At 46.9% G+C, this 23,587-nt stretch overlaps 2 protein-coding genes across 2 annotated transcripts; one reads left to right on the forward strand and one right to left on the reverse strand.

The window, feature by feature from the left end:
• Positions 1-1,162: 1,162 nt before the first annotated feature.
• CCT7 (chaperonin containing TCP1, subunit 7 (eta)) lies at positions 1,163-18,250 on the reverse strand. The gene is made up of 12 exons (XM_012646462.1): positions 18,089-18,250; positions 12,963-13,116; positions 12,217-12,323; positions 10,910-11,035; positions 10,010-10,062; positions 9,482-9,653; positions 5,726-5,890; positions 4,728-4,916; positions 3,967-4,064; positions 3,448-3,580; positions 2,765-2,971; positions 1,163-1,526 (listed from the first exon to the last, which is right to left on the reverse strand). The coding sequence occupies exons 1-12, from the start codon at positions 18,092-18,094 to the stop codon at positions 1,305-1,307; spliced, it is 1,632 nt and encodes a 543-aa protein (XP_012501916.1). The 5' UTR covers positions 18,095-18,250; the 3' UTR covers positions 1,163-1,304.
• A 901-nt stretch (positions 18,251-19,151) lies between these two features.
• On the forward strand, positions 19,152-23,186 carry PRADC1 (protease-associated domain containing 1). The gene is made up of 5 exons (XM_012646463.1): positions 19,152-19,327; positions 21,242-21,342; positions 21,865-21,974; positions 22,229-22,396; positions 22,621-23,186. Exons 1-5 carry the CDS (start codon positions 19,261-19,263, stop codon positions 22,739-22,741), a joined length of 567 nt encoding a protein of 188 aa, XP_012501917.1. The 5' UTR covers positions 19,152-19,260; the 3' UTR covers positions 22,742-23,186.
• Positions 23,187-23,587: the final 401 nt, after the last annotated feature.

Genomic DNA, 23,587 nt, shown 5'->3' on the forward strand with positions numbered 1-23,587 from the left:
TACAGCAGGCGCAGGCACTGCCCAGCCCCCCCCTGGCTTGGCCACGTCCTCAGGAGGCTCTGGCCAGCCAACTGGGATTTGGCCAGGAAAGACCAAGCTGCCAACATGGCCTGGCCTTGACTTCCTCATTTTACAAAATGACCTTGACCCACTGGTTTGATTACTAGAGTCCTGAAATATTTAAAATCAGAAAAGGAACAAGTGTTTAGGCTTAAACTGTGGCTCTCACATTAAGCAAGTAGAATGAGCATTTAAGCCTCACAACTCTTTGAACCAGCTATTCTTATCATACAGGTGGAATAGTTGAGACTCAGAAAATTTAGTCTACCTAAAGACCATCAAGTTAGGAGTGCTGCCAGACTCCAAAGCCTGAACCTGGCCATAACCCCATCTGCTCTGGAGTCCATCTAACCAGGAGTGGCTGGGATCAGAGATTTTTATTATTATTTTCACCACTTTCCAGGTTCAGGCAGTGAAAACGTCAATGGCTCAAGGTGACATAATCATTTACCTCCAGCTTCAACAATTAACTAACTACAGCTAGCTGCAGGCCAGCCATCTAGACTAGTATAAATGTGCAGGCTGCTGGACCCTGCTGGAATTCCAGTTTACCTACCGGCCATTCCAAACTTCCATTAGTCACAGGAAAGCAGAAGAGACCCCTAAGATCACTGGTGGCTGAAACGAAGAAACCAGATGGGGGCCCTTTCAGTCATCTTCTTAGTAGACTTCCAAGACGTCACCAGAGTTTAGAGAGAATGAGGCCTCTCCAAAACTTCCCCCTCAGAATCCTCAACTTCGACATCGTGAGTAACAGGGAACGAGAGACTGAGCCACAATAACACAGAGGCAGAAGGGGCAGACAAGGTAATGCAACCCATTTACTCAAACCAGAAAAACCCTGGGAGCGGTACCTGGCTAGGCCAGGGCTAAATAAGATCATCTCAAAAGAAAAGGAAGCAACTCCCTGTCTCTTAGCCACTTCTGGGACTAAGAATGCAACGACAGTGACACCTCCAGACAAGGGCCGCTCTAGTGGAGCTCGCCCCAGGATGCTCTTTTCTACCTACTGGGCAGGTGCACACAAAGCTAAAGTTCTGAGCTGCAGTCAAACATTTATGAGTAAAACTAACACGCCAAAATAACTGACAAAGTTAATTCTAAGTCTTAAGTTTTATTTAAATAACCTCCAGTGAGAATAGAATGGGCCAATTACTACCCTTTCCTTGTAACACCAATTAACCAAGCCAGGGAGACTAAGTGCACCCTGCAGCCGACCAGTCACGTGATGGGTGGGATGCCTCTCAAAGGGGACGGCCACGACCTCGGCCCCGGCCAGCTGCTGGGGGAGCGTCCACAGTTGAGCGGGGGTTCTTGATGGTTTCATCTACGGACACGATAAGGCATGCCGCCTCTGAGGCTGCCGTCAGGGCATTGATCCGCACCATAGCTGGCTCCCACACGAAGGCCTCAAAGTTGTCAGCAATGTCCTCATTGTTGATGTCCACCCCATACCATGTGCCCCCCTAGAAGAGCAGGAAAAGAAGGGAGATAATATGGAACTGCTCTCATATTTCCTCCTATATACTGGTACTCCAAAAGACTTGGACTGTTAGAAATCTTCAGGCTCTCTGAACTTGACAGCATTTCCCCCAGGAAGACAGCATCTTCCTATAGCATCCCTTCAGGAACCTGGAAGCACCCCTACTCCTGCCAACCACTCCATTCCAAGCCTGGACAAACTGATCACCCACGAGCTCTAGGGCCTCCATCAGGCAAGCTGCTGTATTTTGGGCAGGTGCCATCCTCAGGTTACCTGAGGACTAGGTCTATCAAACTGAGTTCTCAAGAGAAACAAGAATGGATTCTTTTCTAATCCCTCATCTCATTGCTTAAATTAAGCCCCATTTTATAGATGAGGAAACTAAGACACAGACAGGTAAAGTGACTTGCTTAAAGTCCTAACACAAGCCAGAAGCAAGGTCATTCAGTAAGTGTAGCTATCACAGTGCTGACCACTTAAACATATCTGCTTAGCAAACAGAGAAATTAAATTCTCAGAGGCTGAAGTAACTAGCCCAGGATCACACCTGGAGGTGGTGAAGCCACAGCAGAACCAGAGATCAGCAGGGCTCTGGAGTGCTTCACGACCACACTAAGAAACGCTCTGGGCCGGGCGCGGTGGCTCACGCCTGTAATCCTAGCTCTCTGGGAGGCCGAGGCGGGTGGATCGTTTGAGCTCAGGAGTTCGAAACCAGCCTGAGCAAGAGCGAGACCCCATCTCTACTAAAAATAGAAAGAAATTAATCGGACAACTAAGAATATAAGAAAAAATTAGCCGGGCATGGTGGCGCATGCCTGTAGTCCCAGCTACTTGGGAGGCTGAGGCAGGAGGATCGCTTGAGCCCAGGAGTTTGAGGTTGCTGTGAGCTAGGCTGACGCCACGGCACTGTAGCCCGGGCAACACAGTGAGACTCTGTCTCAAAAAAAAAAAAGAAACGCTCTGTATGAGGTCCTCTAAGCAGGAGGCTGCAGGGTTCCTCTTGCCGCACCATAAGGAGCGATCATGCTCTTGGTAGAAGCACTGAAGAAACCCTGGACCTCCAGCCCTGGCTTCCCCTTGACTTCAGAGACAAAAGTTAGTGGGTACTGGATGCAGCTGCAGCCTATCACCTGGGTACAGCTTGTGTAAGCACAGCACGCACTCAGAATCTAGCCCCAGGCACCCACCAATCCCTGAACCCTGAGGAGACAAAGGACCCACCTGGGCATGACGAGCCCGCAGCTTGTTGAGGATGTTTGTGGCATCAAAGCCAGCATTATCACACAGCTGGCGTGGGATAATCTCCAGGGCCTTGGCATATGCCCCAATCAACAGCTGCTGCTTTCCAGGAATAGTCCTTGAGTAATCCCGCAGGTACTTGGAGAGTTCCATCTCAATGGCCCCGCCACCAGCCACCACCGAATCATTCTGCAGAGACCAGATCACCTCTCAATTTAAGTGATTCCTGGTCCAAGATCCAAGGTGGGCCACTCACCAGGCCCTCCAGCCCAGAGAGTGGTTCCTCATTCCTGCCCCTCACCCAAAGGCCCAGAAGCCCAAACATGGCTCCTGTCTAACACATGCCAACTTTAATCCAGTGAGCCTTATGGTTTCTGACCGTCTTCAAGGTCACCTGTAGCTCGAGGGTACTGGCACGATCACTGGGACGGCTGACTACAGCAGCTCCACAGTTTGCTAACAAATCTTAGCTTTTAAGGCAGCATAACCTATTTTTGAGAGACTGAGGCTCAGTTTCTCTTCGATTTGTGGGGCAAAGCAGGGCCCACCACACCACCCCAGGTGGGCAGGTTACATAGGGAAGGAATCACCACACAAATACAGGGTCTGATCAGCTAAGGCACAGTAGGCTGTGCAGGAAGGAGGCCATCAGCCCAGTACCTTACCTTGATGGCCCTTCTGACGATCATGATGGCATCATGCAGGGACCGCTCTGTTTCCTCCATAAACTGCTCAGCACCACCACGGAGGATGAAGGTGCATGTCTTGGCCTTGGGGCAGCCAGTGAAAAAATTGTACCTATGTCCAGGATCAAATCATACACACATGAACTCCTTTCTGCCACCATCTTGCTGTACTGTCCTCACTGCCAAGCCCTCCTAGTACTCAGTAGCTACTCTTACGTCCTTCACTCAGGCTGCCCAATTCCAATTTAAAGACATTTTCTTGGAAAGCTCTGGGGCTGCACCACTAGGGCATAAAAGATTGTGGAGTCAGACTTTAGACCCAAGTAGGTCTTTTTCTCTCCTGTAACGCTGAATATGTCTGAACTCTTCATGCCAAAAAGGTGAGACTTTGAAAAAAGAGCACTACAAGCTGTATACTACACCCAAAACATGGCAGAAGGCTAGGCCCAGGTAGATATTTTGACCTCAGCCTACAGATAGAACAGGCCTTCGGCTTACCTTTCACCGCCAATTTGGGTCTCTTCAAACACCTGGCAGCGGCCCAGCACATCTGCTGACAGAGCATTCACACTGGTCTGGATTGAACCTCCACAAGCCTAAGGCACAAGGAAGGGAAAGATCTAGCAGTGAAGGTTCACAATGAGCCCAGTTTCCCGCCTCTTAGTCTCAAAGCCAGTTCCTAGGCTGGACTCTGCCACGGAGCCCCAGAGACCGCTGCACTGGATAAACTGCCCTTTCCCTTGAGCTCCAAGTGACCCTTCCCCCTCTCTGAGAGTTGAAAATAAAATAGAACTAAAACACATGAAAGGCAAACAGACCTAGTTAAAAGGAGATGGGGCTCCCTTCAATTTGGCTTATACCTTCTCCCCCAAACTAGGGTGCTTTGGGCCCAAAATTGGAACTCAGGAACAGTACTTTAAACTTAAAAGCATCTTTGTGAGACGCTCAAGAAAGGGAAGAAATCTAGCTGGGAGCATCAATATCCGAGCTCGTCCAGCTAATCGTAGCATTACTACTAGGTTCTCTCACAAACTGGATTTATTTCCTGACTTGTTCTGGCTGGACTAACTTTAAAGCAGTTTCTGTCACTGAGTGCACACACACAATGGGAATGGAGTGCTGCCTGGCAAAAAGAAAGAGTTTTAAGACAGGGCTGGATTCCCATGCCAACCTGACAATGCACTCTGTTACAACAGTGGTGAATGAAAACCCCTTCAGGGCCACGAAGGCCAAGCAGCAGCCTGTGAAAGTTTACTTACCATCATTGTCCTCTTCAGATCCTCCTCAGGTACTCGGCCAGCACAGAACATGTCCCTGTCAGCAAAGTACTGGGTGGCCACATCTCCAATGGGGAGTTTGGACAAGACGACTTTGGCTCCAGAATGATGGATCCTCTCTAACTTGTCATAGAGAATGTTCCACTCAGCATCGACAATTGCCTGATAATCCTGCAGAGGCCCGAAAAAGGATGAGAATGCTTTGGGGCACAGGTTGGCATATATGGTAGGGTAACATATACTCCTCAAAATAAAACATGCTAATGTATGTGATAATTAACAGGGGTAAACAAAATAGCTGCTCCTCAGTCCAAGCAAAAAAGGACCCTGTAAGATAATTTAGTAACCAACTAGAACTTCCAATCACAAAAGCAGAAGATAACCCAGGGCTGGGAACTACACCAAAGCTGGCACTGACATGATGTGAGAACTAGTTTAGTCTGGCTAAGTTCTAGTCTCTTCTAAGGTGCTGTACTCATGGAGTTCCCAATAAGATCCTTCCTCCGAAGGCCATTCTGTGCTAGGGACATATTTCCCAAGAGCTGTTCACAGCTGGGTGACACTGCTACCTTCAGAGGCAGCCTTGGTAATATCAGTGAAGGGAGCACACCTGTCCCTGCAGCATGAGACCCAGTCTAGCAGGGGAGGAGCCCACACCAGCACAAACAAGGGCAATCAAAATATGGGGCAGGCTGTATACCTGGAGAGCCCCTGCCAACCTCTTCCCCAGGGCCAGAGCATAACATCTCAACAGATCTTCCCTGTCCCAATTTCCTTAGGTCAAGGTCATTCAGAGAAGAGGACAGAGTGAGAAAAGAAGTGGGCCTGGTATTTAGACATCAATATTCAGGGAAGCAGGAGGAGAAAGGGGCCCACAAAGAGCTGAGAAGCACAGCTGGGCTCAAGACAGCCATGAAGACCCAAGGCTCTGGCCCAGAAAGCTGCCCATTTCCACACCACTGCCAGTTGGTGAGGCCTACCTCAACTGTGTGGACTCTGATCTCGGCATTGTCCTTCTCAGCTTTCAACTCAAGCTCAACATTTAAAAGGGCAATCATGGGATTATCGTACTTTTTGGGTTGCATTTCAAACCCAGCATAAGAGAAAGTCTTCTTGAATGCAACACCAGCTACCAGCTGAGAATCCTGTTAAAAAAAACAAAATAGTCCAACAGTTTAGTATGTTGCATGAAATACAATTAAGCTAGTGGTTTGCTGGGCTAATTCTTGTCCACTCCTGTGAATCTGAAAGTTAATCATGTCTTTTTATCACTGCTATAACAAAGCCTTTCCATTATCATAAAATTTGGGACAAATTATTTTTCAAAAAAAAGGTAACACAAAACATATTTTAGTTATCCCTTTAATATAAGGAAAATCATTCAGTTCAGCAACAAAGCATGATAAAGGCCTGTCTGGGCTGTCCCCTAAGATGATCTCTGAAGCACTTGCCAATAGATACACACACAGTGTACTAGAAAAGGAGCCAGGTGTTTATGAATAAGGCAGAAGCTATGCAAAGCTCCCTACTTCTATGCCCCAACTCCGAAACCTCAAGTCGCCTACACATACACCTTCATACACCCCCACCTGCAGTGCACAAACACACAACCACCATGGCATGTGTGCTGTGGCCTAGATGCTGCTTCTCTCCAGAAGATGAAGCCAAAATGTCGTAAGAATTAGAAATCTCCTGCACAGTTCCTAAGCTATCATCACGGCTCCTTCCATCTCAACCCCTTAAGACATGAGTTTCTACCGCTTGTTCCGTAACAGAGTTTCCTGTGGGCTGGATTTAACAGCAGAGCATGACAGAAAGCACACTGCACTCAGGACTTGGCACTACCATGAGACTTAGGTTCACATCTAAAAACATTTTTCTAATTTTTTTCCTTTAATTTTTTTAAAAGTAAACACAGGGTCTCGCTGTTGCCCAGGCTTGTCTCCAACTCCTGAGCTCAAGCAACCCTCCCACCTCAGCCTCCCAAAGTGCTAGGATTACGAGCATAAGGCACTGTGCCCGGCTTCAGATCTTTTTCTTACTAAATGACCAAGGCACTTCTCACACCACAAAAAATGGTATTCAGTTCAATGACCTTTACGTTCTCTGCCAGTGCTTATCTACAATTCTAATCTGTAATACTGTAACCAATCGGTGAACAGTATCTGTCCCCAATTCCTGCATTCATTCAATTCCACAGCCTCCTGATGAGAGTGATGCCTGAGGTGAATCATGATGGATGAGCAGAAATGAGTTGTCAAACAGAAAAAAGGGATGTTCCCAATATCCCTTTGGAGGCAGATGGGAGGCAGTATTGTAGAATCAGGGAATGAAAAGCCATTTGAAGTTGCTAGAATGTAAAAGACTGGCACCAGCCAATGAAGAAGAGGGGAGCAGGCAGAGGCCAATTTACAAGGCTATTATAGGCTCTGCTAAGGCCTGGCTTTTATCTTGGAGGCAATGTAGACCCCGAAAGGCTTTACACAGAGGAGTAAAGTGGGGAACTTCACCCTGCAACAGTAGTAAATAGAATGGATTTAGGGGATGCAACACTGGAGGAAGGACAACCATGGTCTCGGGAAAAAGAGACAGATTCAAGAAATAGTGAATTAGTAAGTAAAGATGAGAAAATGGTGATTGACAGGTTGTGAGGAGTCAGAAAGGTTTTCAAGGATGACACCAGATGTCTGGTTTGAGTGATTGAATAAATGGTGATGATACTGACTGTGACAAGAAAGAAAAGGCTACAGGTTTGGAGGACAAGAGTTCAGAAGCAGTTGGATATAGGAACAGGAGGCTCAGGGGAGAGGCTGAGGACTATAGATAAAGATCAGGAAGTTCTCAGTTAATCCTGATAATAAATAAATAATCACTACCACCATTTATCGAATTCTGGGTCAGGTTTTATGCTAATAGTTTTACATGCATGTGGGACATTATGGAGAAAACACAAGTGTGGCTTAGAGACTCCTTGGCTTTCTTTCCAGATAATATTATTAGTCTTGATCCCTAGTTTAGTGGATGTCAACCTAATCTCAAGGGTTTATGGAAGTCGGAAGGCAAGGGAGATGAAAAATTGCTACTAAAGCAGTGGGTATACTGGGTATGGTTCCTCAAGCCTATAATCCCAGCACTTCGAGAGGCTGAGGTGGGAGGATCGCTTGAGTTCGAGACCAGCCTGGGCAACTGAGCAAGACTCTGTCTATGCATACATACATACATACATACATAAAGAGAACCTCAGCCCACTGGTATGACATATGCCACAACAGGAGGAAGAATGACAAAGTGTGAATGCAGTTTGGGAGGGTAAAAGTCAAAGAACAAAAAGGGCTAGGCTATATTTCAAGTAGGTCTTTCCCTGTCCAGATCACTTTGGTTGAGATCACTGAGGAATACAGTAAGAAGTCCAATAAGCCAGAGATTGAGAAGGTCAAAAATAGCATGGGGATATCAAAGAACATTTCAGGATAGTTGCTATTTAAATTTAAATAAATTAAAATTAAATTTAAAATTCAGTTCCTCAGTTGTATTAGCTGCATTTTAGTCCCACATTATTAGTTTTCATTCCTAGCTTAGTGGATGCCAATCTAATCTCACTAAGGGTTTATGTAAGCAGGAAGGCCCAGGAGATAAAAAAAAATTGCTCCGTAGCCACATGTAAATAGGGCAGTGCAGATATGTTAACAGTTTCACCACCACAGAAAGTTCTATTGGACAACGCTGAGTGAAGAGCCACACAAACTGGTATAGATCAATTTCTAAAATAAATTGTTAAAGGGACAAAAACAAGTCATAGAACATTATATATCGCAAGTAGTCTTTTGTGTTTGAAAAAACAATATTTACATACATACTCATATAAGCACAAAGTAATTCTGGAAGGATACACATATACAAACTGATAATAGTGGCTGTATATGGACCAGGGTGATGTATGGAACACTTACTATTTACTTTAGGCCCTTTTACGCAGTTTGAACTATGTATCATCTATTCGACATAGATGAATAGGCTGGGCATGGTGGCTCATGCCTGTAATCCTAGCACTCTGGGAGGCCAAGGCAGGAGGATCGCCTGAGGTCAGGAGTTCGAGACCAGCCTTAGCATGAGTGAGACCTTGTCTCTATTAAAAATAGAAAGAAATTAACTGGACAACTAAAAATAGAAAAAATGAGCCAGGTGTGGTGGTGCATGCCTGTAGTCCCAGCTACTTGGGAGGCTGAGACAGGAGGATCACTTGAGTCTAGGATTTTGAGGTTGCTAGGCTTGATGCCACAGCACTCTAGCCCAGGCAACAGAGCAAGACTCTGTCTCCAAAAGAAAAGAAAAGAAAAAAAATAGATGAATGAAAGAAGGGAGAGCTTAACAATATCACCTGTGAGTAAACAGTAGACTAAAGAGTACCTCTCAGATTTATTAATTGGGAGGTCATATATAATTTATCTGAACTAGCCCTACTACCCACCAACCCCCACATCGATACAGAGAACCTGAGATTCTGAAAATCAACCAGTCCAGTTTTCTATTCTGTTGACAAGCAAATAAAGATCCACAGAGATTACCAAAAATATCTACAGTTACAGCCTGTAGTGGCAACATGGGAAGTACCACCCCAATCTGACTTCCTGTCCAACATGCATTTTCTGTACACCTGTAATGTGTGCCCTTCTCCCATATGAGGCTGTCTGAAGGGTCAATGTGAAAGCAGGAGCTGTCCAGGGAGGCAAGCTTACCTCTAAGGCACCACCCTGTACCTTCTTGATTCCAATCATTTTCAGCTGCAGCAAATCATCGAGCATCATCACCGCATCAACCACCATCTTAGCAAAGAAGGCTTTCTGCTGGGAGATAAGCTTGGAACTCAGAGCAGTCATGGCACACTTTTCCAGCAGCTTCCTCTGCTCCCTGGGACACAAGAGCAGAACCTGCATTAAGTCTTGAAAAGCAAACCCCTCTTATCTGATTCCATTACAATGTGGAGGCAGTTCCCTTCCAGCCTCTAAAGTCCGTCCTCTCCAACTTCGCCTTCTGTATCTTTAGGGCAGATTATCAGTGACAGATGGTGACTGCAGTCAAAGACCTCATATGTGACAGCTTTTAAACTACAGTCTACAGCCTCTTCTGTACTGTGAGGGCTGGGGCACAGCCAAAGGTCTCATGAGAGCCAAACAACCCCAGGCCCATACAGAGATTGCAACATGCTTCTATGTCCCCTTCAGCCACAGAAGTTAGGGGTCTGACAAAGTCCAACGCAAACTTACACTTTATCTGCCTTCTTCACAGTCACAGCAATCTCTTTGATCTTGTTAACGGCCTGCCAAAAACAAATTGAATGAGTCTCTCATGCTAAAGGCACACTGCTAAAGTGGATCCCAATCTCTCAGTAGTTCCTAATCTATTTACTCCCAAATCTTAAACATTTCTACTCTACAGCTGAAACAACATTCTGGGTCTTGTAACTGCTCAGAAAAATGTAAATCTCTATAGTTCAGAAAACTCCAAAAGTTTGAAATGTAGAGGAGGTATACAGTTCTGAAGAATCAATAGGGGACTTCCAAGATTTAACTCTGTATCTGTAGGTAACACACTAAAACAAATAAGCAGAAAGAAGCTATGACACCAGATTAGGCCAAATCTTCTGACTTACTAAAAGCACCTATGACAACTTTTGGTACTTTACATATTCATTACATATATAACACACACACAAATATATATACTAAACTTTTAATCGTTTTCAAAATACTCCTCATATATGATCTCATTTTAATGTCCCCAATTGAAACAGAGACGGCAAAGGGAGAAAAGCCTAGAGAGATTAAGTACCTCGCCCAAATCACAAAATGAAGGCTAAAGAGTGAATACTAACTAGGTCTCAAGATGTGCCATGAGGTACTTGATAACAACAAAAATAGCCCTTAGTTTCTAAGAACCTATATCTACATCATAGTCTACCAGGCTGTTTAACCTGAAGCTTAAAGAGATTAATGTTTCACATCATAGTTACCGAATAATACAACTGAGAATCTTAGGAAGAAGTCAGAAAATGTCCAAAGAGCCTTATTCTCCAATCCTTCCACATATCAGGAAAAGTACTCCCCTCACTAAGAAAAACGTGAAGGTGCCCGGGCACAAGGTCAGGTTAAACAGTACTCCCTTACCAACTGGGTGGCTGTGCGGAAAGCTCGAATGATGATCTGGGGATGCAAACCTTCCTCCACGTATGGTTTCACCTGCTTCAGAAACTCCGCAGCCAGCAAGGTCACTGAGGTGGTGCCATCACCGACCTAGAAGAAGAAGACAGGAAATAAACAATTTCTGATATTTAGGAAATTAAGCCCTGAAACTCCCTTTTTAGGCACTCTACCCATTTAAACTAGACAACTGTTTAAATGGGTGTCAAGCTTTTTTCTGGAAGCATAGGTTTTTGCAACAAGTAGAAAGAAGGTGACAGTAGGTATCTATCTTGTCAAATAGTCCCGAATTAATTCCTCAGACCCATTCTCCAAAAAGGACTGACTTAGGCAATCAAATTTTCTTAGGATATGAAATCACACATGTGAATTAACTGAAAACTTATTTATTATGTACCAGGCATTGTGATGAATAAAACAGTTCTTGTCATGCTTATAATATAATGCTTACATGTTACAATGACCATGGTACCAAGAAGCATGAGAAAAATAATCTTTAAGGAGCAAAAAGTATCGCAGGAGCTTATAAAAAGGTAATTTTCAGCCAAATTCTACTAAAACAAACCTCCCAGGACCTGCCGCAGTTTTTTATATTTCAAAAACTATTAATAAACAGATTACTAGTCTGCTAATCTTTCTTAGATGGTGCTTTTCTGTGATGGGATCTCTATCCAATTTTTAATGAGGGAGAAAAAGAATGAGAGAGCTTTTATAAAAACTGAGAAAGAGGCTGAGGCAGGAGGATCACTTGAGCCCAGGAGTTTGAGGTTGCTGTGAGCTAGGCTAACGCCATGGCACTCTAGCCCAGGCAATAGAGCAAGACTCTGTCTCAAAAAAAAAAAAAAATAGAAAAAGAAAACTGAGAAATGTACAGGCATGGTGGCTCACACCTATAATCTCAGCACCTATAATCTCAGCACTTTGGGAGGCCAAGGCAGGAGGATCCCTTGAAGCCAGGAGTTTGAGACCAATCTGGGCATCACAGCAAAACCCCATCTCTACAAAAAACACAAAAATTAACTGAGTGTGATGTAGTAGTCCTAGCTACTTGGGAAGCTGAGGCAGGAGGATCGCTTGAGCCGAGGAGTTTGAGGCTGCAGTGAGCTATGATGACATCACTGCACTGCAGCCCAGGCAAAAGAGCGAGACCCCATCTCAACCAAAACAAAACAAAACAAAACAAACAAACAAAAAGAACTTTTAAGAGAGGAGAGTGAAGGAGCACGCAAGCGTGTGTTTCAACCTCCATTTAAACATACAATTGATTTTCCTACCTCAGCATCTTGGGATTTGGCAATGTCCACTAATGTCTTTGCTGCTGGATGGACAACATCAAGGAGTTTCAGAATTGTGGCCCCATCATTAGAAATTGTTGCTTTGCCTTAAAAGAAACAAATAAAAGTTTAAAGCCTCTTTTTAAAATTCTGTCTTCTAGTTGGACCTAGAGTCCAAACACACTATTGGGACGGGGCAGAGGGTATCATGGCAAGATTGAAGGGGATGGATATTGATCTGATTTTACACAGTTAGCTCTGTGCACAAAGGGCCACCTAAAATCACAAGCTTTCAAAGACCACAGGCTTCCAATATTCTTTGAACAGCAATTAGTACAGCTTGACTGGATGCAGAAAATATTTTAAAATAAGAGCAACCACTTAGATAGATATTTTTAACAAGCTGACACCCTTACCCATCAATTAATACACTAAAACATAAGGGGGAATTTTCTCCTTGTCTTGACAATGATACAATGGAAGTGACCATAGATAACTCCAGATGGTTCTATTTCATGTTTCTAGGCCCTACCTTTAGGCAACAGGCTCCTGAGCCCAGGTTCTCCAATATATTCCCACAAGGGCTCACCATTCAGGACAAGGTATGAGATGGAACTGCCTCAGAGTGAGCAATCCCTTAGAGATCTTAAAAGCAGTGGGATTTCTGATGCCAACCCGTGCTAGTCCAAAAATTCCCTAGCAGCATCCTCTCACGTGTACAGGACTGAGAAACCATGTAGACTTACCTCGGCCATCCACAATAAGCTTATCCATGCCACGGGGACCCAGGGTAGTTCTTACAGCCTCAGCAATCACCTGGCAGGCACTGATGTTACTTACGAGCTGGGGAATGCCTTGGGAGCTATCAGTCCCCTCTTTTAACAGAATAACTGGTGTGGGCTAGAGAAGAAAGAACAATTGACTGCTTTTAATAATCATCTATTACAATGAGATTCAAGGGGGGAGGGAAGAAGAAAAATGCTCTCACCTCCCATGTAAAAGAATTGCCTGGAGGCCTTCTTAAACCATATTCCCCCACTGTCCACCACATCCATTTCCCACCAGCCTCTACCACCAGAGTACTGCCAAGATTACAGCATACCCTGCAGGTATGCTAGACAGGAAAATGGTCTGAGAAACACTGATGTGACAGAACAAATCATGTGTTCACCAGTGCCCAGCTAAATGAGCATAAACTTTTCAACTTCTGACCTTATTCTCTGTGCTGAGGAATTAGGTCACAACACAGGAGGAAGCAGGCCCTACTCAGTGTTCACCCCCCAGCAAAACATCTACTTGTCTGTTATTACAGCTCAATCTTCGAGAAGCAGATGGGGCAATGATGCAAAATGCAAGAAGCCAACAGCTTGAGGTGTTGTCCTGGAGATGCCTAGGCAGGAAGCTTTGTCAGGGATGTTCAGCTGGAGTGGAATAAAACAGGCAGAGAAACAAAGAACACCTTTGTCCTGCCTCGCAAAATGACAAGTCTAATTCATACAGTAGTGTTTCTCTCTCTCATGCTGGCTCAATAAAGCTTCTGTGTGACTATTTCCAATCAGCGACCCCAAAGAAGTTTTTCTCTATTTTGTACTGGCTTCCAGAATAGTCACTATCCCAATAAGGGCCTCATTTGCAGACTTGCTTTAGAAACTTTGGGAAGACAGGGATACTTGCTTGTTTTATTTATTTATTTTTTAAATACCCAGAGTCACTAATGCACACTTACTTGTTTTAAAGGGCCTGCTCAGGTATCTTTACTCTAATGACCATTAGCACAGACAGTAATTTCTCAATTTAGCAAACCAGGGTTCTTTCTCTCTGCATCTAAGCCTGAGCCTTCAGAAATGAGCTCATGAACCAGATCCAGTCTTCCCAAGTGTTTCTGACTAATTTTGTGTGTGAAACAGAATACAGTGAAGGTAAATACTATTTCAAAACTTTTATTGTGTTACTTAAATATGTATTACTAGGGTATGGCTTAAAATTTATTTCTTTAGTATGGAATGCAATAAAAAGTTTAAAAGCCACTGCACTAGTCTACCCTTGGGGTACCTGAGGGATCTGAGCAGGGAAGGTACAGGAAAGCACGGGGCTGTCCTGGGCTAACGGTCAGGAGTGAGGAATTCACATACCAAAAACAGAGTCTGGCAACCCAGGAGATTGACTCTGTACTAACTAAGCAATTCCTTAAAAAGTCCAACTCCTCTGGCCAGGGTAGCTATAGAGTAATGAGCAAGAGGAAGACTGGAATAAAGCTAAAGAGGCAGGCAAGGAACTAGATCACACACCCACTTGTAGACAGACTATGTACGGTAAGGAGTTTGTATTTCATTCCTACAAAGAAAGACAGCCCTGGAAAAACTTTCAGCAGAGGAATGGCATACTGTGATTTACATTAAAACAAAAATCACTGTAGAAAATAGGTAAGAGGCAAGACATAATATGTGAATATATAAAAATGGGCTGGAAAGATACCCAGCAAACTCTAAGGAATAAAAGAGTAGAGGTAATTTAATACATTACTCAGTAAATTTTTTTAATGATGTCAAATAATCACTTATTAATTTTTTTAAAGAATGCTTGTCATATAACCCCCTACATCTGGGGGTCAGGTATGGACTGAAGAGAAAATTCCTTCCTATTCCTGGAGTGTCCCAGATCTGGTGATAAGAAATGACTTCTCTACCCTCCCAGCATTCTTTCAGGCCCTTCAGTTGGCCCACTCCCTGGTGCCTTCTGTAAGGGAAAGATGTGTCTCCTGAAAGGCTTCACCATCATCCAGTCCTGCTAAACCATTCCTTATGGCAGTCTCAAGTCTTCTCTGGTCCACCCCTGCCCTGGACAGAGTCTTATAATTTAAATAAAAAACCAACTTGAGTCTCAATCCCTTCCTATCACCTTCAACAGGTTCTTCCATCTCTTCAATGGGCTAAACTATCCAATGCTTCTGTATCCTTTTTCTTACCTCCACCCACAAATTGCACCCCCATCTACAAGAGCCACCACATCGTTTCTACCAAAACCACTTTCTCACCACCAGGCCAGCAATTCCTCAGAACCCCAATTCTTCTGAGAAGTTTTCTCTACTGCAGTAAACGGGTATCCTGGACAGGGGATCTCATGACTTTCTCTTCGTTTTCCCTTGCTCACAACCTTTGTATCACCATCATCTTTAAGTACGAGTTTCTCAAAAGCAAGGACCACAATAACCTTGATTTGTAGAGCGCCAAGATTTGGCCACACATGAAGCAATGTTCAGCAGCTTTTGGTGCTGAAAATTCAACTGTTACTTCAAAGTGCTTGATACAAACCATGAAATAAGATAGCACTGGCTTCTTGACTTTTTTGGAAAAGTACTGGCAGTATGGTGACACTAAATTTACTGAGAATTCTTTTTTTTTTTTTTTTTTTTTTTAGACAGAGTCTCACTCTGTTGCCCGGGCTAGAGTGCCGTGGCATCAGCCTAGCTCCCAGCAACCTCAAACTCCTGGGCTCAGTGATCCTCCTGCCTCAGCCTCCCGAGTAGCTGGAACTACAGGCATGCGCCATCAAGCTCGGTTAATTTTTTCTATATATTTTTAGTTGTCCAGCTGATTTCTTTCTATTTTTAGTCGAAACGGGATCTCGCTCTTGCTCAGGCTGGTCTCAAACTCCTGAACTCAAACAATCCACCCGCCTCAGCCTCCCAGAGTGCTAGGATTACAGGCGTGAGCCACCGTATCCGGCCGAGAATTCTTAAGTAGAAGCAAGAAGGGCTTGGAAGCAGCTGACCCCATAGTCCCCATGTCCCCTACGCTTTGTAGGCTCTGTAGAAATGGCAGGCTTGGCCCTCCTCTAACAGTTCCTCAGCAGCAGGCACTGATATGGAAAATCCAGCTTCTGTCCCTCTGTTACTTTCGATCTCACTCATTTCTATTCCTCAAGTAAAGAACATAGCAGAATCCAATAATCTGCCAGGGGTATCACGGAAGGCTTTGGAATTTCAGCTTCATGATCCTCCTCTTCATCCAACTTTAAAACTTTTACCTAGCATTATTAAGCTTGATGTTCTACAAAACAAGACCAGGTGTGTATATGCCAAGGCACATAGTGTTCAATGAAGGCAAGGATATACACTCTGTACAAGCTGTACCAAAGTCACAGGACTGAAGTTTTGGGGGACCTTTTAACCGCTCTTTCAATCACAGAAGGCTTCTAGAATATCAGGGACCAATCTGATGACAGAAGGACTCTCGATGATAGTAGTTTCACATTGCAAAATGGGGAAGAGATATAAAGAGCTGATACAACAGAGAAACAGAGTCAATCTGACAGAGCAGGAGTCAGTTTAGGGAAAATCCAAGTGTTGTGGTCTGGAGCCCCTCGGTGAAGGGTTTTATCACCACACAGAAAAATCTTGGTTCTGATCCAGTTCCTTGGAATGCCAACCAAAGGTCTTATGGAAGCCTTGGGAGCAGGCTGGACTGTGGGAGTGAAAGGAAGCAAGCAACCACTTAGCAGAATAAGAGCTAACATTTGCTGAGTGCTTACTACATGCTAGGCATATTACATGTTACAAACCTAGGCACTCAGTGTGGCTTCATAGCCCTGACTCTCAACTACTATACCATACTGCTTCTGCACAGAAGATGAAGAGGACTTCAACTGAATAGGCAATGCTGAAGATGGACTGAAAAAGGGCAGTGCTGAAGGAATAAGGGGGAGAGGGAGTACAGATAAATGCCAAGTTTCTTCTACCTTAGGTACAAATTGAATTCACAGGGCATTTGATAGGAGGAACACCTCACAGATGTCAGTCTGACATCTATCAAGACAGGGAGAAGCTGCAAGAAGCGGGAAAAGAACAGAGGACCAAGTTGTACTGATAGGCCAGTATGGATAAATGAACTGCCAAGTACACAATATACTGCTCAGGGTTTTGCCATCAAACAACTCTTTAGAGTTGGCCCTACTCAATAGCAACCCAGGAGATACCACTGAGGCTTGGGACCCACGGAAGGTATCTGCAGCTCTGAGAGGGAGAAAAGGGGCTGGGGTGATGGTGGAGAACAGAGCTTACAGAAGCCCTTTAGGAGCCTCCAAGATTCACATCAACTCCCCACCCCCTCTGCCCTAATTTTAAGAAAACGACACCCAGAGTTAGGTAGCTGACTAGAAAAGCCTGTCTAATGTCAACGGAGTCGGAGCCCGGGTCTTTCCACCTCTGAGCCAGTGTCCCCATCTGCCCTTCCCATTCTCCTGCCTGAGACCGCATCCCCAGCAACCAGCAGGGCCTAGTACGTTCAGTAGGCACTCACTATGCTTTTATTTAACGACTGAGCCAGTGAGTGAATACTAGCGGAAGTGTCTGTTTCCCTGCATGCAGCGGCGGGCAGGATTGGGGACAGCGAGCAACTAGAGTGAGTTCCTGAGCACAGCACAACATAAGGTCCCATGCTGCCTCTGCCAATTCTCGAAAGCACATGTTTTCAGGGTCCGCATTTCCCAGGACAGCCCGGGCTTCCAAGTCTGGCCGCCGACCTCGTAAGCACGCTCGACCCGCACTCGTAACCAGGTCCCGACTGTAGGGGGGTGCTCGAAAAAGGGGTCCCCGACATGGGTTCTCGGCCCTGAAGCACCCTGGGACTTGTAGTATCCAACCGGCCCGACCACAGCTTCCCCTCGAGCCCCAAACAGCCCTTGCCAACGGCTCCTGCCCGGTGCTCGGGCCGAGCCGGGCCGCGGCGAGCCGGGGTCGCCCACAGGCTGGGGGTCGGGGCGAGAACAGAGGCCGTAGAGGGAAAAGGATCCCAAAGGGCGGACGCCAGCCGGGCGGCGCCGGCCACCAGCCAGATGGCTGCGGATGGCGGCGGATGCGCGAGAAATCACTCACCATCATTTTGGAAGCTTATTCAGGGTCCCGCTCCTCCTCCTCTCTTCTCTCTGTCGGGGCCACCCAGCAACCCACAATGCCCCGCGCTACAGAAATCCCCAGAAGCTTCGCCAAGCCGTTGGACCGAGAGAGGAAGTAGAGGGGCCACTTCCGCCACTCTATGGTTCGCTAGCACAGAGTTGGTGTGGCTAGAAGAGCCAGAGGCTGGGCCTTGAGGGACGCTTTAGCGAGAGGCGCTAGTTATCGCGGGATCGCCGCGTGTCGGTCGCGCTTTTGTTTTTGAGCCTGTAGGTCCTTGCTCCCTCGGTCCCGTCACCTACGAACCTTGACTCCGTTCCCCCCACCCACGGACGTCAGACCCAGGAATGCAATAAAGGCAAACGTTTATTAAATGCCAACTGTGAGACAGACTTATGCTAAGGAGGCACTTTTCGTGAGTGATCTCATTTAATCCTCACAAGCCTATTCTGTTGGTACTGTTATCATGCCCATTTTACTGATGAGGGAACCGAGGCGGAGAGATTAAGAAAGGTGTCCACGTCACAGTTACACAGTAAGTGCTAGCGAAGCGGGCGTGGGAAGCTGTCCTCAGTGCCGGTTTTCTGGCTCTGCACGGGCCAGAGCCTGCCCGCGGGTGGCGTGCATCAGATCGCGGCCAGCGCCACTGGAACTGGGCGGAGGACACCGGGCTAGGCGGATGCCTTCCCGAGAGGGTGGGAGAAAGTAAATCGTCAGGCGAGGTGGCCTCGGGGAGGATCCGGCGAGACGGCCAGCACTTTCGGTGGCTGAAGCGAGTCCTGCGGGGCGCCTACGTCCAGCTCCCCCTCCTCCCCGGCCCGCCCACAGCGGGCGAGATCCCGGAGAGTCGAACCCAAACTGAGAAATGCTGGGGCGGGGCTGAGGTGAGGGCCCGCAGTAGCCAGAGTTTAGACCAATCAGCCCTCGGCTCCACTTGTCTCGACCAATAGGAAGTGGGCTAAGGCGCAGAGGCGGAAAGTGTGGCTACATGAGCAGGCGTCAGAGCCAATCAGCCGTGGGCCTCGTTCTCGTTGTGCAACCAGCGGCAAGAGCGGGTATGTGGGCGGGAGGCCGGAGCAGCTGTCAGGCTAAAGTCCGGCGAGCGACGCGCGGGGACGACGGGAGGAGACGCGGCGCCCGGCCGGGCCCCGGAGATGGTCCCCGGCGCCGCGGGCTGGTGTTGTCTCGTGTTCTGGCTCCCCGTGTGCGTCGCAGCTCACGGTGAGCGGCAACGGGCGGGTCTGCGCTGCGGGGCGGGGCTGGCCGTCCAGCTTGCGCGTGTCTCGGGCTGGGGGCCACGGGTCACCTTGGGGATCCCGCGAGTTCAGAGCAGGACAGGTCTGAGGACGGGCGGCTGGAGAGAGTGGGTGCTGGTCCCCAGGGACATGAGCTGGGCGCAGCCTGAGGCTGAGCTCTGAGTCCTCAGCTTCCCACGTCCAAGCAGGTCCGCGAACCTCCCCCGCCTCCCCACCCGCTAGCACCGACCCAGGTAACTTAGGGTGAGACCAGGATGAGGCACAAGGGACAACTAAAGATGCTACAAGCTGGAGATATATATGTGAGCATTCACATATATATACAGGAGCACACATTCCTACACGTGGGCTCACACGCACAAACGTAAGTACCCACAACTGGTTGCACCTACACGAGTAGATAAACCCACAATTTATACAGATAAGCACAAGCAAAGGCAAGCAAGGATGTGTGGGGGGAGAAGTGGAAGTTTACCACTAATCCAGGAAGGCTTCCTGGGGGCGTACCTGATGGGGAGCCCCACTTCCAGGACAAAAATCTATATAGCTAAGTACTAAGTCAGTGGAGTTCTACTTGGTGGCTGTGATTTGGACAGTAAACAAGGACAGCTAAAGCCACAACCATTCCCAACCCTAGCACATAGTGGTGGCTCAGTAATTTGTTGATTGACTAATGGACCTGTGGCAGCAGCTTTTATCCTTCAACATTCCTCAATCTCTCTGGGCTAAGGAAACCAGGACTCAAGTCCAGGTGAAACATTAAACACCAGTGCTGAACAGAAGTTTCCATACCCCCAGAAAAATCTAGTTCTTCTGGCAACTCTCTTCCTCAGTGGAGATGGACACAGTTGTTATTTATTCATTCAACCTTTATTGAGTAGCCACTATGCTAGGCTCTGGTGATTCAGTATTGAATGAAGCTACAAACTTAAGATCCTTGCCCTAGTGGAAGAGACACACATTAAACAATTACGAATCCTGTATAATTAAAAATTATGTTGAAATATCAATTGAAATAAATAGTACATTTGAATGGGTTTAGGGGAGGGCAATCATGAGGCAGAAGCTTTCTCTGTGAAAGTGACATTTAAGCTATGATCTGAAGGATGACTAGAAGTGAGCCAGGTAAAGTGGTGGCAGGGAGGTGGGAGTAGGGAGCCTTCCAGGTAGAGGGAACAGCTTGCAGGAAAACCCAGAGAAATGAAGGAACTGAAAGGCGGCCAGGGTAACTTGAACATAGGAAGGAGATAAGATTGGAGTAGTGGCCAGGGGCCAGATCAAGCAGGGCCTTGTAGGCCACCATTAAAAGTTTAGCTTTTAAGTGCAAAGGGAAGTCGTTGAAGGATATTGATGCCCTGAGCATGGTGATATGATTATAATTGCTAAGATGGTTTAAGATCTCAAGTTGTTTGGGGAATGGACCTTAGGGAGTAAGAATGGAAGCAGGTAGACCAGTTAAGAAGCTGAACAGTCAGGAAGAGATGATAGTGACTGGACTAGAGGTATGGCAGTGGGACTAGAAAGTCAACTTTTAAGTTTTTGGGAGAACCGTTTTGTACTTGGGCCACTACATCTCTAACCTGAAACTTCCAGGTCTTCAGAGCAAAAATGGATTAACCTAGAGCTCTCAGTCTTCCTGGCTCACCTATTATGCAGCAGCAGGTGCTCTAAACCTCTGGGGTTACTAACTCTGTCTGCATCAATTTTATCCTCCCCAGGGCAAAGACCATCTATCCCACCCACCTGGGGGATCCAACCAGCTGTAGCTGGGGCCCTGGACCCAGATTATAGCCACCCAGTTGAAGACACAGGTCTGTGATCTGAACATCAACCAGCTCATTCCCAGGAGACTTCTCACCTGTACTCTTTATCTTTCCAGGCTTCCGCATCCATGATTATTTATACTTTCAAGTGCTGAGTCCTGGGGACATTCGATACATCTTCACAGCCACACCTGCCAAGGACTTCGGTGGTATCTTTGTAAGTTCAGAGAGGCCCCTGATCTCTGATCCTCAGCCTCCCCCTTCCCCTCTCATCCCATCTGAGTGCTGAGACAGGCAAGGGAGCAGAATCCAGCTGTCCTCCAGGAGCTGCAGAAAGGAAGCACTTCCAGCTACTCCCCTGGGTATAACTTAGACCTGCGCACAGTGGAGGGACAAGCTGTTTCCTTGGGGGACATGAAATAATGAAATACCAAGGGCACCAGTTTCTTCTGCCAGCTTTAGCTCTGAACTATGTGACTTAAGGCAAGTCACTTCCCCTTTCTGGGTCTATAACCAATTCCCCTACCTATCTCATGGAAAGGCAGGGTAGGGTAGGACAACCAGATAGGCCTTTGTGAGAATTAAGTAAAAATGCTCAAGTGCCTGGCAACATAGAAACCACTCGACATTTCCTTCACACTTTATGAGGTGCCAGTAAGATGGGATTGTCAGCCCAGTCCTAAAGCCGATGTGTCTGTCTCCTTACACTCTCACCTCCAAATGTCTAAACGTTTTTCAGCACACAAGGTATGAGCAGATTCACCTTGTCCCTGCTGAACCTCCAGAGGCCTGCGGGGAACTCAGCAACGGCTTCTTCATCCAGGACCAGATCGCTCTGGTGGAGAGGGGGTAAAGAGTGGGCAGGCACGGGCAGATTCTGAGATTATTGGTGGTGGTGGTGCTTTGAAATTGCTGTTTTTGAATGACTCGTATTTTTAAGGGTCTTTAAGAAATGTCTTAAGGTTATCCATACTTTTGGCTATTTACTTACAAGCCTTTATAACAAATTCTTCATAGTCCTTCTTCCATACTCCCAGGGTGATGGTCTGGGGGAGAGTAGCTAGGACCTGTCTTTCCTTTGGTCTCATCAACACCTCTTCCAGGGGCTGTTCCTTCCTCTCCAAGACCCGGGTGGTACAGGAGCACGGCGGGCGGGCAGTGATCATCTCTGACAACGCAGTTGACAATGACAGCTTCTACGTGGAGATGATCCAGGACAGTACCCAGCGCACAGCTGACATCCCTGCCCTCTTCCTGCTCGGCCGAGATGGGTGAGGGCTCCTTGTCTCTGGCTGTGTCAGCACCAGGCTGGGTACCATGACTTGGGGAGGTCAAGGGTAATCACCAGTCCCTTCCAACGGGCCTCATCTTGGGGTGCCTCAGATGAAGGGCAAAAAAGTTCTTGGGCTTTGGAATTCCCAGAGTGGTGGGGACAGTGGGGCATGATGGGATGCCAAGAAAGTGACCATTGCCACCTCTCTTCATGCTCTCCCAGCTACATGATCCGCCGCTCGCTGGAACAGCATGGGCTGCCATGGGCCATCATTTCCATCCCAGTCAATGTCACCAGCATCCCCACCTTTGAGCTGCTGCAGCCACCCTGGACCTTCTGGTAGAAGAGTTGGTCCCACATTCCAGCCATAAGTGACTCTGGGCTGAGGAGGAGGAACCCAGGAATTTTGCTATTTGAAATTTGGGGACAGCATTTAGGGACAAGTGAAGTCAGGTAGAGGAAAAGGGTTTAGGCCTTGGCTAGGCTGAGGGAAGCCACACCACTGGCCTTCCCTTCCCCAGGGCCCCCAAGGGTACCTCATGCTATAGTAAGAGGCAAGAGCTAGGCCCCAGGCTTCTGGCTAAAATCTGGAACAAAAGGAGCTAAAGGCAGACAGCCTGAGAGCCATCTGTGACCTGCCACATCCCACTTGGCTCCAGCATCTCCTACCCAGGGTCTCTTCACAGTGACCTTTACAGCAGTTGTTGGAGTGGTTTAAGGAACTGGTGTTTGGGGACTCAATAAACCCTCACTGACTTCAGCAATAAAGTTTCTCATCAGGGTTGCAACTGTGTCCTAGAGTAAGAGCACACGGGTGGCAAGGGCCTTCAAACTCACTCATCTGGTCCCATACCGTCGTTTTGAGGGAAGGAAACTGAAGCCCAGAGAAGACAATGACTTGCCCAGGGTCCTTTAGGACCAGTGTTCAGGCTGTTAGTCTTGGATCCCAACACAGCCTCCTACTCAAGAGCTCAGGAAGCCCCAGTTCAGCCACCTGGGGAGAAGACATCTTGTAGCCTAGAACAAGGGATCCAAACTGGACCTCAGAGGACCCTTGCTCTTGGGCTTTAGAATATCCACAGCAGAGTGCAGAAAAGAGCAGATGAGCCCAAGCTGGGGAGCCTGGAGCTTCCGTTTCCTGCCATTGCCTGGTCCAACCTGTGCCCCTTTGCACCTACCTATGTGACTG

The sequence above is a fragment of the Propithecus coquereli genome, unplaced genomic scaffold (genome assembly GCF_000956105.1).
Source record: "Propithecus coquereli isolate 6110/MARCELLA unplaced genomic scaffold, Pcoq_1.0 Scaffold243, whole genome shotgun sequence".
Taxonomy (NCBI): Eukaryota; Metazoa; Chordata; class Mammalia; order Primates; family Indriidae; genus Propithecus; species Propithecus coquereli.

Excerpts from the sequence above, each read along its gene's own strand:
- CCT7 (XM_012646462.1), bottom strand. Across the intron at positions 12,324-12,962 it reads GCTTATTGTGGATGGCCGAG|GCAAAGCAACAATTTCTAAT; the intron begins GTAAGTCTACAT and ends GTTTCTTTTAAG. Across the intron at positions 10,063-10,909 it reads TCCGCACAGCCACCCAGTTG|GCCGTTAACAAGATCAAAGA; the intron begins GTAAGGGAGTAC and ends TGTTTTTGGCAG.
- PRADC1 (XM_012646463.1), top strand. The coding sequence starts at position 19,261 with ATGGTCCCCGGCGCCGCGGGCTGGTGTTGTCTCGTGTTCTGGCTCCCC. Across the intron at positions 19,328-21,241 it reads CGTGTGCGTCGCAGCTCACG|GCTTCCGCATCCATGATTAT; the intron begins GTGAGCGGCAAC and ends TTATCTTTCCAG. Across the intron at positions 22,397-22,620 it reads TTCCTGCTCGGCCGAGATGG|CTACATGATCCGCCGCTCGC; the intron begins GTGAGGGCTCCT and ends ATGCTCTCCCAG.